This window comes from Vulpes lagopus, chromosome 15 (genome assembly GCF_018345385.1).
Source record: "Vulpes lagopus strain Blue_001 chromosome 15, ASM1834538v1, whole genome shotgun sequence".
NCBI lineage: Eukaryota > Metazoa > Chordata > Mammalia > Carnivora > Canidae > Vulpes > Vulpes lagopus.
Window position 1 is genome coordinate 35,868,697 of NC_054838.1, and position 14,013 is coordinate 35,882,709.

General features: G+C 33.4%; 1 protein-coding gene across 7 annotated transcripts in view; it reads right to left on the reverse strand.

The window, feature by feature from the left end:
* DLG2 (discs large MAGUK scaffold protein 2) overlaps positions 1 to 14,013 on the reverse strand; it is a 1,981,735-nt gene that overhangs the window by 1,957,371 nt on the left and 10,351 nt on the right. For all 7 annotated transcript variants that reach the window (XM_041730223.1, XM_041730222.1, XM_041730221.1 and 4 more), the window contains exon 2: positions 8,478 to 8,609. In XM_041730223.1, the coding sequence (XP_041586157.1) occupies positions 8,478 to 8,609 (132 nt within the window). The remainder of the gene's footprint in view (positions 1 to 8,477; positions 8,610 to 14,013) is intronic.

Consider the following 14,013-nt stretch of genomic DNA (forward strand, 5'->3'; position numbering starts at 1 on the left):
CCAGAACTTTCCTGAGATGCTGACCTAATGCCAACAACTGCCTACCTTCAAATTTCTTCCTAAGTAGTACAAAATAAAACCCTACTTGCATAAGCTTTCTATTCCTTTCAGATGAGTACATTTCTAACTAAAGAATCTAGCACAGTATGAGGCATGCAGTAACACTCACTTATCCATCCATTCATTTAATAAGTATTTATTTAGTGGCTATTATGTGCTAGGCACTAAGCTAATATAACAGATATAGCAATGAATAAGACAGGCAAAATGGTTGCTCTTATGGCATGTACATTCTGGTGGAGAAACTCATGCAAAAAACTCATAAACAAAATTTCTCATAGTGATCCAGTCGCAAAAATAAAGCAGGTAATGTGATAGATATGACTTGGGGGTGGGGTAGAAATGGGGAATGAGATAGAAAGGCATTTTAGAGAACTAGACCTAAATGATGACATAAGCCAATAAGGCAGATTTGGGTAGATTTAGGTAAAAAGGTACTCCAAACAAAAGAAAAGCAGGGTGGCTCAGCCGTTGAGTGTCTGTCTTTGACTCAGGCTGTGATCCCAGGGTCCAGGATGGAGTCCCACATCAGGCTCCTGCGGAGAGCCTGCTTCTCCCTCTGCGTGTGTCTCTGCCTCTCTCTTTCTCTCTCTCTCTCTCTCTGTCTCTCATGAATAAATAAATAAAATCTTTAAAAAGGGGGAAAAAAGAAAAGCAAATGAAAATATCCTGAACAGCATTTAGGAACTACAGTGTAGTATAGTGAGTAAGGAAGAGATGAGATGAGAGGTAGGCAGAAGAGATGGGGAACTTTACAGGTGAGAATTTCCAATGATGATAGATACTACTAGAAGGTTTCAATAAATACAGAGTATTTAAGTATTTTTTAAAGATTAATTTATTTATTTGAGGTGGAGGAAGGGCAGAGGAAAGGACAAGGGAGAAAAAGAATCCCCAACATATTCCCTGCTGAGCATGCAGCCTGACACAGGGCTGTCTCAGGGCCCTGAGATCATGACCTGAGCCAAAATCAAGAGTCAGATGCTTTTTGGCTGAGCCATTCAGGTGCCCCAAAATAGAAAGAATTTAAACTTTTTCAGTGGGGCACCTGGTTGGCTCAGTCAGTATAGCATGTGATTCTTGATCTCAAGGACATGAGGTCAAGCCCCATGTTGGATGCAGAGAATTGCTTAAATAAATGTATTTTTTTAAAATAATAGACATTTTTAAACAAACACAGTGCAATAATATGAATTTGGCCAATTCAAGTAATTCCCTATGATTTTATTGTTTAATCCAAATTACCTAAGTGCTTATCACTATTGTACTTAACATCTTTAATGTCTGTCTCTCTTAGATCATGAACTCCATAAAAATAGATCTGCATGTCTCTTGTCACTAAATCTGCAGATCCTAATACAGTATCTCTTAGGTAGTAGGAGTTCAAAATATATTTTATCAAATGAAAGAAATTTAATGATACTATATTCCATGACAGCAGACAATGTGCTACACACTTAGAGTCAGAATCAGTCTGATTGAATTAGAATCAGTCCCTGCATTCAAGAAGCTTACAATCTACTAAGAGAAACTAACACCTAGTCAATTAACCATAATACATGTAATAACTGGTGGCCTGTAAATATGAATAAATACAAGAACATAAGGAAGAAAGGAACTAATTCTGCTTAAAGGTAAGGAAAGTATTAAGGAAGTTTTTAACCAAGAAAGTAATAAATATTCATTTCCTTTAAATGAATGTTTACACTAGGAAAAAACATTTATATCATGTTCTATTAATTTTTTTACTTCTATAGTTCAATAGGACATACACTTTACTGACAAAAAAATTTTAACATATTCTTATATTATTTCAAGACATCTTGAAAAGCTTATTCTTAAAATAATATTTTAGAAATTTCTCTATGTTTTTAATATTATATATATATCAAATTCCCACATCTGAAAGTTAAACTCAAGGTTAAAATATTCACAATATTATTATGCTAGCTATAGGAAAACTTAGATGGGGAACCTGTTGTGTTCTACTTTTTTGCCAGCTGCCATATATTAATGACAGTGATCATAACTAAATTTTTATTTATTACAGACTTAGCAGAAATCACCCTATTCTTTCATGTTCTCAACAAATTTAGGGGATTTCATTACCTTACTCTGTATAGAAGTCTCATATGCCATCAAAGTAAATTAATTTTCTTATTTCAGCAATAGCACAAATAAAAACATCTTTCATTTAAAAACAACCAGCCTTATAAGCATCCAAAGTACATAAATTTAGTTAAATGGTGCCATCTGGTGACATAAATCCTGCAGCAAATATACAAAGTCCAGACCAAGAATGGCATCCAACCCTTTTGATGGCATCCAATGTAAAGTGTCAAATTTAACTTAAGATATACTCAGTCCCACGTGACATGAAACACACAACTAATTACACTTAGTATATGGCAGTTCAACAAAAAGGCTATAATAAGGATTGTGAGGTGGAAGAAGTACCTTGAGGGTACTTGGAGTACCTTGAGGGCACAGTTTATGCTTACCACTTCTGTTTCTCAAGTTTACCTTCAAATTTAAACAAGTCTTTGGAAGAGACTTAAGTTTAATATGATTCCTTATCTAATTCCTACAGGACATTTTAAAAACATAAATACCAAGAACATCTTGAACTGCTGTTCTTGTCATATCCATTTCCTCACTCTCCTTCTGACTTCTATGAATCAGTATAATTTTTATCACCTCAAATGCCACTTCCCTAAGAAAGCTTTTCCTGATTCATTTGCTCATACCACCCTCTCCTTCTCCTCTGTAGCATTTATCAAAATTGTAAACATAAACTATGCAATTTTGCTTAATGCTTATCTCCCTAGCATATATCACAATGCCCAGTAGTATTCAGTAAATATCTTTTGAATGAATGGATGGATGGAAAAAAATGTCCTTTTCTATCCTATTCTTATGCAAATCCTATCACTGACGAGATATTTTATAGAAATGCTTTCCTAGCAACATCAATCTACAATGATTCCATGCTTCTCTGAATGCCTACAACACTTTGGTCTAGAGTTTAGTCCTTGATTATATCCTGTCTTGTACTTGTTTGTATGCATGTAAATATTACCTTCCCAATTGACCTTAACCGCCTTATGGCTAGGGACTTTGTTTTTAGTAACATCCATCTGCATATGTCCATAAAATTAAACACTTCATAAATACTTCATTAATTATAATTACTCAATTGCAGTAACTGGAATACCTGTATTCTTTTTACTTAAATGAGTATTATAAACAAATAAGTAGAAACATAGTAGAACTTAGTATCTAAGAATCTAACATGCACTGCTTTGACCAGTCAAGATTTATTTGAAGGTGCAGGACACGTAATAATATATCTGTTTTACTGGAGCACCTCTTTAAGGCTGTATGTGGCAGCAAGCAAGCACCTACTGACTGAGCCTCCTACATACCAACGGCATCATCTATCTCAGTGTAGCTTTACTATTTTCTATCCATAGCTCATAGGTAGAAACTACCATCAAGTATCCAAAGGAAAAAAAATAATTTGAGTGTTTAATATATACTATTGCACTTTAAAAAGAAAATTAGATGTCATAATTATATTCATTAATTTATGGTTCTTAAAGTGCTCAAAATATGTCCCAGAATAATAATGGCTCATTATACTTGTTAAAGATCAAATCAAATCTTTATAAAACCCAAGAATAAAGAAAGGCCACTGTCATATCTTACCAAATTTATTAATAACATTCACTTACTTTCCTTGAGTAGCCAGATATCTAATCATTTTAAACACATGTTCTCAAACTTTAGCATGCCTCAGGATCACCTGGAAGGCTGATTAAAACACTATTTGCTGAGCACTACTTGCAGATTGTCTGATTCAGTTGATCTGAGGTAAGGCTCAACAATTTACAATGTTAACCAAGTTTTCAGGTGATGCTGATGCTGCTGGTCCAAGAACCACACTTTGAGAACTGAGAACATCTGCTTTGGAGGATTAGAGCCAAATTTTTTCCAATTCATAATAACTGTGTGGACTTTCACACTCACCAAAATCTATTTAAAAAATTCCCTTGACTATCTTATGATCAGGTAACAAAAATTATACAGTATGATGAATAATTAAGACCAAACTAGCCATTATGTTTGATATAAATGTTATTTTGAAATAAAATATATTAGAAAAAAATTATATTGTAATTACTGTAATGAAAAACACACTTTTTTTTTACTCAAACTAAACTGTGATAAAAACTTTTAAATGCATGGATTTAGGTTACTTAATGTATTAAATTTAAATAACAATTGCATACCTAATGTCTCTGTTACCCACTTGATTTCTCTCACTTCTCCGTAAAGGCAAGGACTATCCTCTCCTCTATGGTTTACTGTTGTATCCCCACTGCCTAGCACAATGTCTAATACATAACAGGTATTTTTAAAATAATTATTGAGAAAATAAATAAATAAAATGTATTGAAGGCCTACTGGTATTAAGGTCCATATACTAGGAGTATAAAGGTTACTTAGATATAACCTCAACTCATAGCTACTCACAGTCTATTGAGGGGACAGAAATATATTCACTGTATCATAAGCCAATAAAATAAATATTTTATAGTAATCTGAAAAAATGCTGTGAAACATAATAAAAGGTCTGGCTAAAGCTACTATCAAGTAAGGACATGGCAGAAGGCTTCAACAGGAGGTGATAAATCCCAATATAGTAGTATATCTCCTGTGGATCCAGGTATGCAATATATCCCAATATATAGTATATCTACCATATCACCTCTGTAAGTCCATAGGGTTCTACATTAAGATTTATGGAAATGAAAGTATTCTACTCTAACACAAAGTCTGACATGTAAGGGATAAGCATTTTTCTAAGCTCTTGCTACTGCCAAGGTTCTAAGGAAAATATCACTTTACCGCCCATTCTCTTCTAAATCTTTCCCCAAAAGTCCCCCTCAAACACTGCAATGAAATAAATGGAAATATGGAAAGAGCCCAGATGTCCACTGATAGACGAATGGATAAAGGAGATATGAGATAGATAGATATGACTATATATATGTGTGTGTATATATATATATTAGCCATAAAAAATGAAATCTTACCATTTGCAATGACAAGGATGGAACTAGAAGTATTATGCTAAGTGAAATAAATAAGTCAATCAGAGAAAGCCAATGGTCCTATGATTCCATTCATATGTGGAATTTAAGAAACAAAACAGAGGATCATAGAAGAGAGGGGAAAATAAAATCAGAGAGGGAAACAAACCATAAGACACTCTTAACACAGGCAACAAATTGAGGGTTTCTGGAGGGAAGAGGAGTGGGGGGATGGGGTAACTGAGTGATGGGCATTAATGAGGGCATGTGATGTAATAAGCACTGGGTGTTACACAACTGATGAATCAGTGAACTCTACCTCTGAAACTAAATAATACACTATATTTTAAATGAATTTAATAAAATGCATTTTTTAAAAAAGAAATAAAAGGAAATAAAATCAGATAAACAAAATTAACAAGATTTTAAAAGGAATTGAAACTCGTTAAGTATATATACATAGTTCTGTCCACAACTGTATAAGTAATGAATAAAGAACAAAAAGTTTTCAATAAGGTATAAAAACAAAGAATATTTGTGATACATATCTGCAAATGAACTGACCCATTATATTATTAAAATACTTTTTACATATAATGAGAGAGACCTAAATTAATTTGTAAGATAGCATGGAATTCCAATTCACTTATTCAAAATCTGTACGATTAATAATGTAATCATATAAAACTATCCTTGAACAAAACATTTTCCTTAGTTATACCACAAGATGTCACCCTAAGCCCAACATCTAAACGTGCAGCATCTAGTATATTGCTGTTTTAGGTATTTTTCTTTGCACATTAATGAACATGCATTACTAGCTTTTTAAAAGTTTAAGTGTCTTTTTTCCACTGTCAGTTAACAATAAATAGAAAATTAAATCAAAGGATACAGAAACTGTAGAAGCAAAGAGGGAGAAAGTTAATCAAACAGCTCATCATTCCCCATGCTTATATATCCTATTTACCGTAAGAGGAATGTATCTTACCATAGGATTTTATATTCTTCTTTTTCTTTATTTTTAATTTTTAAAGAATGGACACATATTACTTTTGCAGTCAGATAAAGTTCTACTTTAAAAGTTAAAAAACACAATACCCTTGCCATCACTTTCCACCCTATCACAGAACCCATTTATAAAATGCTTTAATGCACTATAATAATGGTCAAAATTATGTAAACAGAATTCTGTTCTCACAGATTGTACCACCTAAGTACATGCTAGTGTTTGAGGTTTTTTTTTTTTTTTTTTAAGCATATGATGGAGGACCACAGAAAAAGGCTAGTATTAATTTTTGAAATGATGCTTTCCATCAGTCAAGAGGTTTGGTTTCCTGGTAATATGGTACTGTAATATTTGGTACTGTAATATTTATTACAGTATATCTTGTATTAATAATATTTTAATTTACTATCCATTTGTGCTGGAGTTTCTACATTATGATTCCCTTCTATTTCTAGTTAACTGAGATTTATACAAGGTATTTTTTTTTCAATGTATGGGCTATCTGAATATCAGAACAATGGGTAAAGCCACTATGTTCTGTTACTTGTAACAGAAAAAAAAAGGCAGGTGGTGGGATAGTAGTTAGTTCGTCCAAACAGAAAGTTATAGACCATAAACAATACTCTATTTATCAATAGCTCCCTGCTTATCCTTTTATGATAATCTAATCTGTTTCAGGATGCACTGGGCTACATGGTTTTTCTTCTTTTGAGTCCTTAAAGAAAATACAGAGTAAGAACACTCAAACATTCAATAATAATAAATTAGCAATCAGTATTTAACAATACATACAGAATTGAAATGAAAATTATGTTTTGTTGTATAATGCTCTATTCTTTGCAGTCTGATTTATCCCAAAATGGCTTTTAAAGACTAGCCAAAGCAAATCCATCCATTCAAAGCTGGACACCAGGATTACTTACATAATAGCTTTTTACAGATTATTGTTGCCTTTCATTTTATTAGAGAAATTCAAACTACACTATAGGCTTTTTGTCAAGATATTTATCACTCACCCAATACAATGGCAAAATTCAATTCTCTATCATTCATTCGTATTTTTATTCCTCATGTAATGATACTGTGATACCAAATGGTGACATTACCAAAGTATAGAGAAATTATCTAAAGCATCCAACAATACTCTTCCTAAAGCAAGCTCTCAAAAATTCAAACTCTCAACAGACTTGGTCATTCTCCACAAAACACATCACACAAACCTACTTAGAGATATTGCTGTTCAGTTAATGGCCTTTACTAATTATCAACTAGATGAAACTTAATTTTTAATTAAGAAATTTGTAGTTTAAAAATGTGGTTTAAAAATACTATTCTCTAATGATAGGATTTACTTAAATTCTGTAAGACTCCATTTAGAGTTGTTTTTATTTAATACCAGCTAAGATGATTATAGTTATTTGTGTCATTAATTCTTACCAGCCACAGAAAAATATTTTAAAGAAATTAACCCACAGGCAAAATAATCCTATAAAGCTTTTTACTTCTATTTTTATTCAGTAGATGAATTTTAAATTTTCAAAATTTAATGTTTTTTTTAATTATATTCACACCCTAAGTGGAGTTTTTGTCAACAAATATAGACATGATAAAAACAGATTAAATATTTTCAAAATTAATCCTCATAACCCCTCATAAGTACCCATTTTTAGGTTTTGTATCCATAACTACCAGACCAGAAAAAGTAATGATAATATCCAGCAGACTCTGTTATTCTTTAAAATGAACTATTTAAGCATAGTAAAATATAGTATAATTGAGTTGGGGTTTTTTATTATTTAGTTCGTTGATTGTTTACTTAACTGAGATTTTCATCAATAAACTTTTCAATTTGGATCATAAACTTTCATAAGAGAAGCAAAAGTTGAAAAGAGTATTTTAATTTTGTTTTAAGAAGAGAGTAAAAGGAGAACTATGATTCTAACTCAATAGAAATGACCCATTGTTTTTGTGCTAGCCAATACCTTCTCTAGAGGAAAGCAAATTCCTTCTCCAGCATTTGTCCTCAATTTTTTTCACAACCAACTACTTAGGTCTCTTCCTATGTAAACCTTTCTTCCTATATAAAACAGTTTCTTTCCATATTTATATTTTTAATAACCAACACTTTTTTTTCTATTTTATAACAGTTATTTTATAGGCTAGCCTTAAATAAGAAAAAAAGAAATCTTTCCTTCCACTGTCAAGGAAAATTACTCATTTTAAATTTGGTTAACATTAGTTTTTTTGACCACATTACTTAAACTATTAAGCCCAATTCTGATCATTAAAATGATAAACAAATGTTTAATACATACCCAGCAAAGCTTGGAATAAGCTGCTCTTAAAGATACCCATCACCTTTTTAACAGCGTCTTTCAACTGCTGTTCCTCTGGTTTCCTTAATTTTTTGCAGTATTCTTCCAGTAATGATAAAGCTCTGTCAGTATCTGAAAAACATGATTTTAAAATTCTATCTCATAGTTCTAGAAAAATAGAAATCTAATATTAAACATGAAATATATGCAAAATAATATATATAACTTTTCATTATAAAATACATTTAATCGGGATACCTGAATGGCTCCACTGTTAAGCCTCTGCCTTTGCCTCAGGGAGTGATCCCGGAGTCCGGGAATCGAGTCCCACATTGGACTCCCTGCATGGAGACTGCTTCTCTCTCTGCCTATGTCCTCCCTCTCTGTGTCTCTCATGAATAAGTAAATAAAATATTTTTAAAAATAACAAATAAAATAATAATAAAATCCATTTAATCAATTGATTCTCAATAATATTTTTATTGATTCTTGCCCAGTTCTTACAATCATAGCCAACATATGGTTGTAATTGATGAATGAGAAGTTCCAACATAAATACTGGTTTATTTTTTTCATTATATTGATAAGATGAAAATTAAATAATATGGCTTATGTGATAAACCTCCACTCCTTCATCAATTTTGTGATTTCTTTGCTGAATCAAATAATTTTTGAATAGTGGACAAATACTTCCTCAACTTCCATGCTAACCACAGAAACAATTTTTATGTTAATCACAGGGACATAATATACTTTGAGAGAGACAGAATTCACGCACACATGAGTAGGGGTTTGTGAAGGAGATGAAAAGGGAGGAAGAGAGAGAATCTTAAGCAGACTCCAGGCCCAGTGCAGAGGCTTGATGTGGGGCTCAATCTTATGACCCTGAGATCATGACTTAAGGCCAACCCAAGAGATGGACACTGACTAAGCCACCCAGGCAGCCCAACATAATATACTTTTAACTTGCACTTGCATTATTAACATTTTCTTTATCACTTTTTTTTAGCAAAACAATAAATGAACCCCTGATCTGTAGCATTTGTAATTTCTGAGGTGTAAATATTCCCACCACGGCCAATTTCAAGATGCCAAAGTGACGTCATTGAACACAGACTTAGGAAGATACACACCAGCACATCATTACATAGCTTTAACACCATACACATACAATAGATGCAAATAACCTCAAGAATATACATGGCATCAAATGTAGAAACATATTAGGAAGTGGTGAGCTTTGAGTATGTATTACTTTTATTTTTAATATAATTTATTTAATGTAAGTTTACATAATTTAATTTTTAAATGGCTATGTTTAAACCACCTAACATGGGGATCCCTGGGGGGCTCAGCGGTTTAGTGCCTGCCTTTGGCCCAGGGCGCGATCCTGGAGACCTGAGATCAAGTCCCGTGTCGGGCTCCTGGCGTGGAGCCTGCTTCTCCCTCTGCCTGTGTCTCTGCCTCTCTCTCTATGTCTATCATGAATAAATAAATAAATCTTTTAAAAAAATAATAAATCACCTAACAAATTTGTTGAAAATTTAACAATAGGCTCTTGCAAGCTAGTGAGAGCCCACTCCAGCACACCACTGCTTCCAAAGTAGCGCTCTCTTCTGGCTTCGCTTCCTATATCATAGCTGCCTCTTACCTGGTTCCTTCTCATTCCTCAAGCATCTAAACATCTGGAGACTCCTCTTTATTCTTATTTTCTAGGTAAGTTTAGCTAGTCCCCTGCCTTTAAATATTATCAGAATCCTCAAGACTCCCAGGTTTGTATTTATAGCTCAGATCTTTCCCCTCAATTCTAGACTCATATCCAACTATACATTCAACATTTCCATTTGGATGTCTAATAAACATCCCAACTTGTCAAAACTGAACTCCAGATCATACCTACCTTTACTGTTTCTCCTGCTGTGTTCTCTCTCTCACCCTTCCAATTTTTCAGCCCAGAATCCTCGGAGTCATCATTTATTGTTCTCCCTTTCTAATCCTCTACATCTAATCCATCAGTAAATTCTTTTGGCTCGAACATTAAATACCACCACTATCTTTTGCTAGTGCTACCACTCTGGTCCAGTCTACCAACATCTACCCCCTGCACTAATGCAATAACCTACTAGTCTACATGCTGCCACCTTTGCTCTCATGCAGACTTTTCTTAAACACAGCAGCCAGAAAGATCGTAAGCCAGATGATGTCATCCCCAACACAAACCCTCCAGTGATTTCCTCATCTCACTCAGCAGAAGACTACCTGTCTAATTTCAGCTATTACTCCTATCTTCTTGCCCAGTCTACTCCAACCACAGTGGTCACTGCTCTTTCTCACATATAATAAGAACTCTTTTACACTAGGGCCTCTAAACCCACTATTCTACCTAAATATTCTTCCTTCAGATACCCATAAAGCTTGCTTGTTCACTCTTTTCACATTTCTGCTCCTATACTACTGTATCAATGAGGTCTTCCCTAATTTTCCTATATAACATAGCAAACCTCAAGCTCACTCCATTTAAAGAAAGAAGAATTTCAATAGGCAATAGCAAATAGAGAAGAATGTCACATAACAATTTTTTTTACCTAAAAAGGTTATAAACATAAATGAATGTGGATGTACAGGGAGTCCTCCAATTTTAGAATAAGACATAAACATATGCTAATATATTTGCAAAGAACTTTAATTTTTTAAATGCTTTCATACTTTGCAGGATAAAACATTTTATTTAAATATAATATTTAAACTATTTGAATCAAGAACAAATATTTGAATCCACATTTTGACAATAGTTAAAAAATCAGCAATTTCCCTGAAATGATAGTGGCTTACTGACCTCACTTGGGAACCCATTCCTAATCACTACTGTAAGTAATCAGCAACACCATAAATACAGTATGCCCTCTTTAGTACCTATATGTATCTTTGGGCTCTAAATTTCTGATTATCTCTAGTGCCTCAAGGTTTAGTCTTATTCATCCCTTCATTTGTTAGGTAGTCTTTGAAAATCTACTAAGTATCAGACATCTTTTCTTTTCTTTTTACAATTCTAATTTTTAAGCTCTTTTTCACTTCTATGTCACTTTTGTAGGTATTCACTTACTCTGATATTTTATTCTTGTAAGTGGCAATTCTTAAAATTGTATCAACAGCATTTCCATAATCACACCTATGAATGTAATTTGCTAGATAAGAGGACTAATTTACACAACACGTATTTACTTAGTAACTACCCAGGGAAGACACTGTATTGATTCAGAACAGCTAGATGTTCTCCAAACCAACAGAGATTATGTTTCTCATCTCTGTTGATGAAAAATCTGGGGGATGCCTGAGGGGCTCAGTGGTTGAGCATCTGCCTTTGGCTCAGATCATGATCCCAGGGTCCTGGGACCAACTTCTGCATCGGGATCCTCACAGGGAGCATGCTTCTCCCTCTGCCTATGTCTCTGCCTCTCTCTGTGTCTCTCATGAATAAATAAATACAATCTTTAAAAAAGAAAAATCTGACACACAAATAAGATGCTAGAATATATGAATACTAAAAAAAATGGTTAATGCGGTCATGTTTCTCTTAGACAATTGAGGCTTTTGCATGACAGCGTCTAGTGCTGGAATTATGGCTGCCCTTCTTGCTTCTTTTGATTATCAGTAATGATTACCTTCCTGTGTCAATTCCATTATGTCCTTTATCTCTCTCTACTTACATTCTTATATCTTATTAATGAAAACTTGAGCTTGAGGGTACTCTAAAACTAGGTACTTTTGCAAAGGTGAAAAATTAAGCAAAAAATAAAAAAGACAGGATGACAAGGATCCTGTTGTAAAAGACAAAAATCCCTAATCAGATGTTGACAAATTGAATAAAGTAGAAAGTTGAGATAATTATCCAATACAGCACTAATATTTTAATTGATAACAGTTGTAAGTAGAGAATTTTTCACCTGAATTGCCAATATAATGACCTTAATTCTCCTATTTTCTTCATTCTTAAAAAAAAATCTATCTTCAGATGACTCCTCAATGTGCTAAAAGAAGGAAACTAAATTTGATTACCTAAAGACAGGCACAGGAGAGGGGGAATCATTTTTTAAAATAAAAATTTTTTTGCAGGAAATATGCAATGCAAAGGATATGGTGACTGTTATATAATTGGAATTATGGGTAATCATGTGTCTCTTAATTAAAGTTCAACTATTTGGTTTAAGAATAGCATTGCCAGAAGTTATAAATAATTTGGGACATGTAATTTAAATTTGAAACAGTAAATGACAATAGTGCTAACAAATGAACTTTTAAAAAGAAGGAAGAACTGACAAAATTATTTGCCACAACTTAAAAATAGAAAAATTGGGATCCCTGGGTGGCGCAGCGGTTTAGCGCCTGCCTTTGGCCCAGGGCGTGATCCTGGAGACCCCGGATCGAATCCCACGTCGGGCTCCCGGTGCATGGAGCCTGCTTCTCCCTCTGCCTATGTCTCTACCTCTCTCTCTCTCTCTCTCTCTCTCTCTCTCTGTGTGTGTGTGTGACTATCATAAATAAATAAAAGTTAAAAAAAATAAAAACTCAATAAAAAAATAAAAAGAAAAAAAAGAAAATCAAATCAAATGCTAAGTCTATAAAAAGACTTCAAAACAGCTAGATGTTCTCCAAACCAACAGAGATTATTATGCTTCTCATCTCTGTATAAGAAAAATCTGAGGGATGCCTGGGTGGCTCAGTGGTTGAGCGTCTGCCTTTAGCTCAGATCATGATCCCAGGATCCTGGGATCAAGTCCTGCATCAGGCTCCCCACAAGGAGCCTGCTTCTCCCTCTGCCCATGTCTCTGCCTCTCTGTCTCTGTGTCTCTCATGAATAAATAAAATCTTAAAAAAAAAAAGAAAAGAAAAAGAAAACTAAGATGAAAGTATAGTAGAAGAAAAGGTGAACTTAATACAAAAATCTTGGAAAGTCATTAGAATAATGAAATTCCTTTACATAAATTTATGCAACATTTCTTAGAGTTTAAAAAGAATTTTTACATGCATTATCTTTTCTGATTCTCACCACTAAGAACTCATATCATGTCTACTATACATGAAAATGAAATCCATAGCTGCTTGTCCAAGAGCACAGAACTACTAAATAACAGATTTGGAGCTTAATGCTAAAGCTTTTAATTGCAAGTATAGCATTCTCTCTACACTACCACCCTTAATCCTCCAGAAATAGAGTTGAGTAAATTGCTATAAAAAAAAAAAAAAGAACTCAGAATCAGACATAAATTGTACCAGTGAATTTTACAATCTAGTGCTAAATGTTGAATTATTAATTTTTATGAGTTTAACTAACATAAAAATTCTATTTATAATATATAAATAGCCCTACCTTTAGAAGTCAGGGAGATCAATAATAAGAAGTTCTTTCTTTCATTTATCAGCTATTTACTAAGTATCTATGTTCCAGATATTGGAAACTCAGTATAGGCAATATTCTACATTCTCAGAGATTTCTGAATGAAAGTAAAGGTAATTAAACAGGAAATTTAAACAAAGC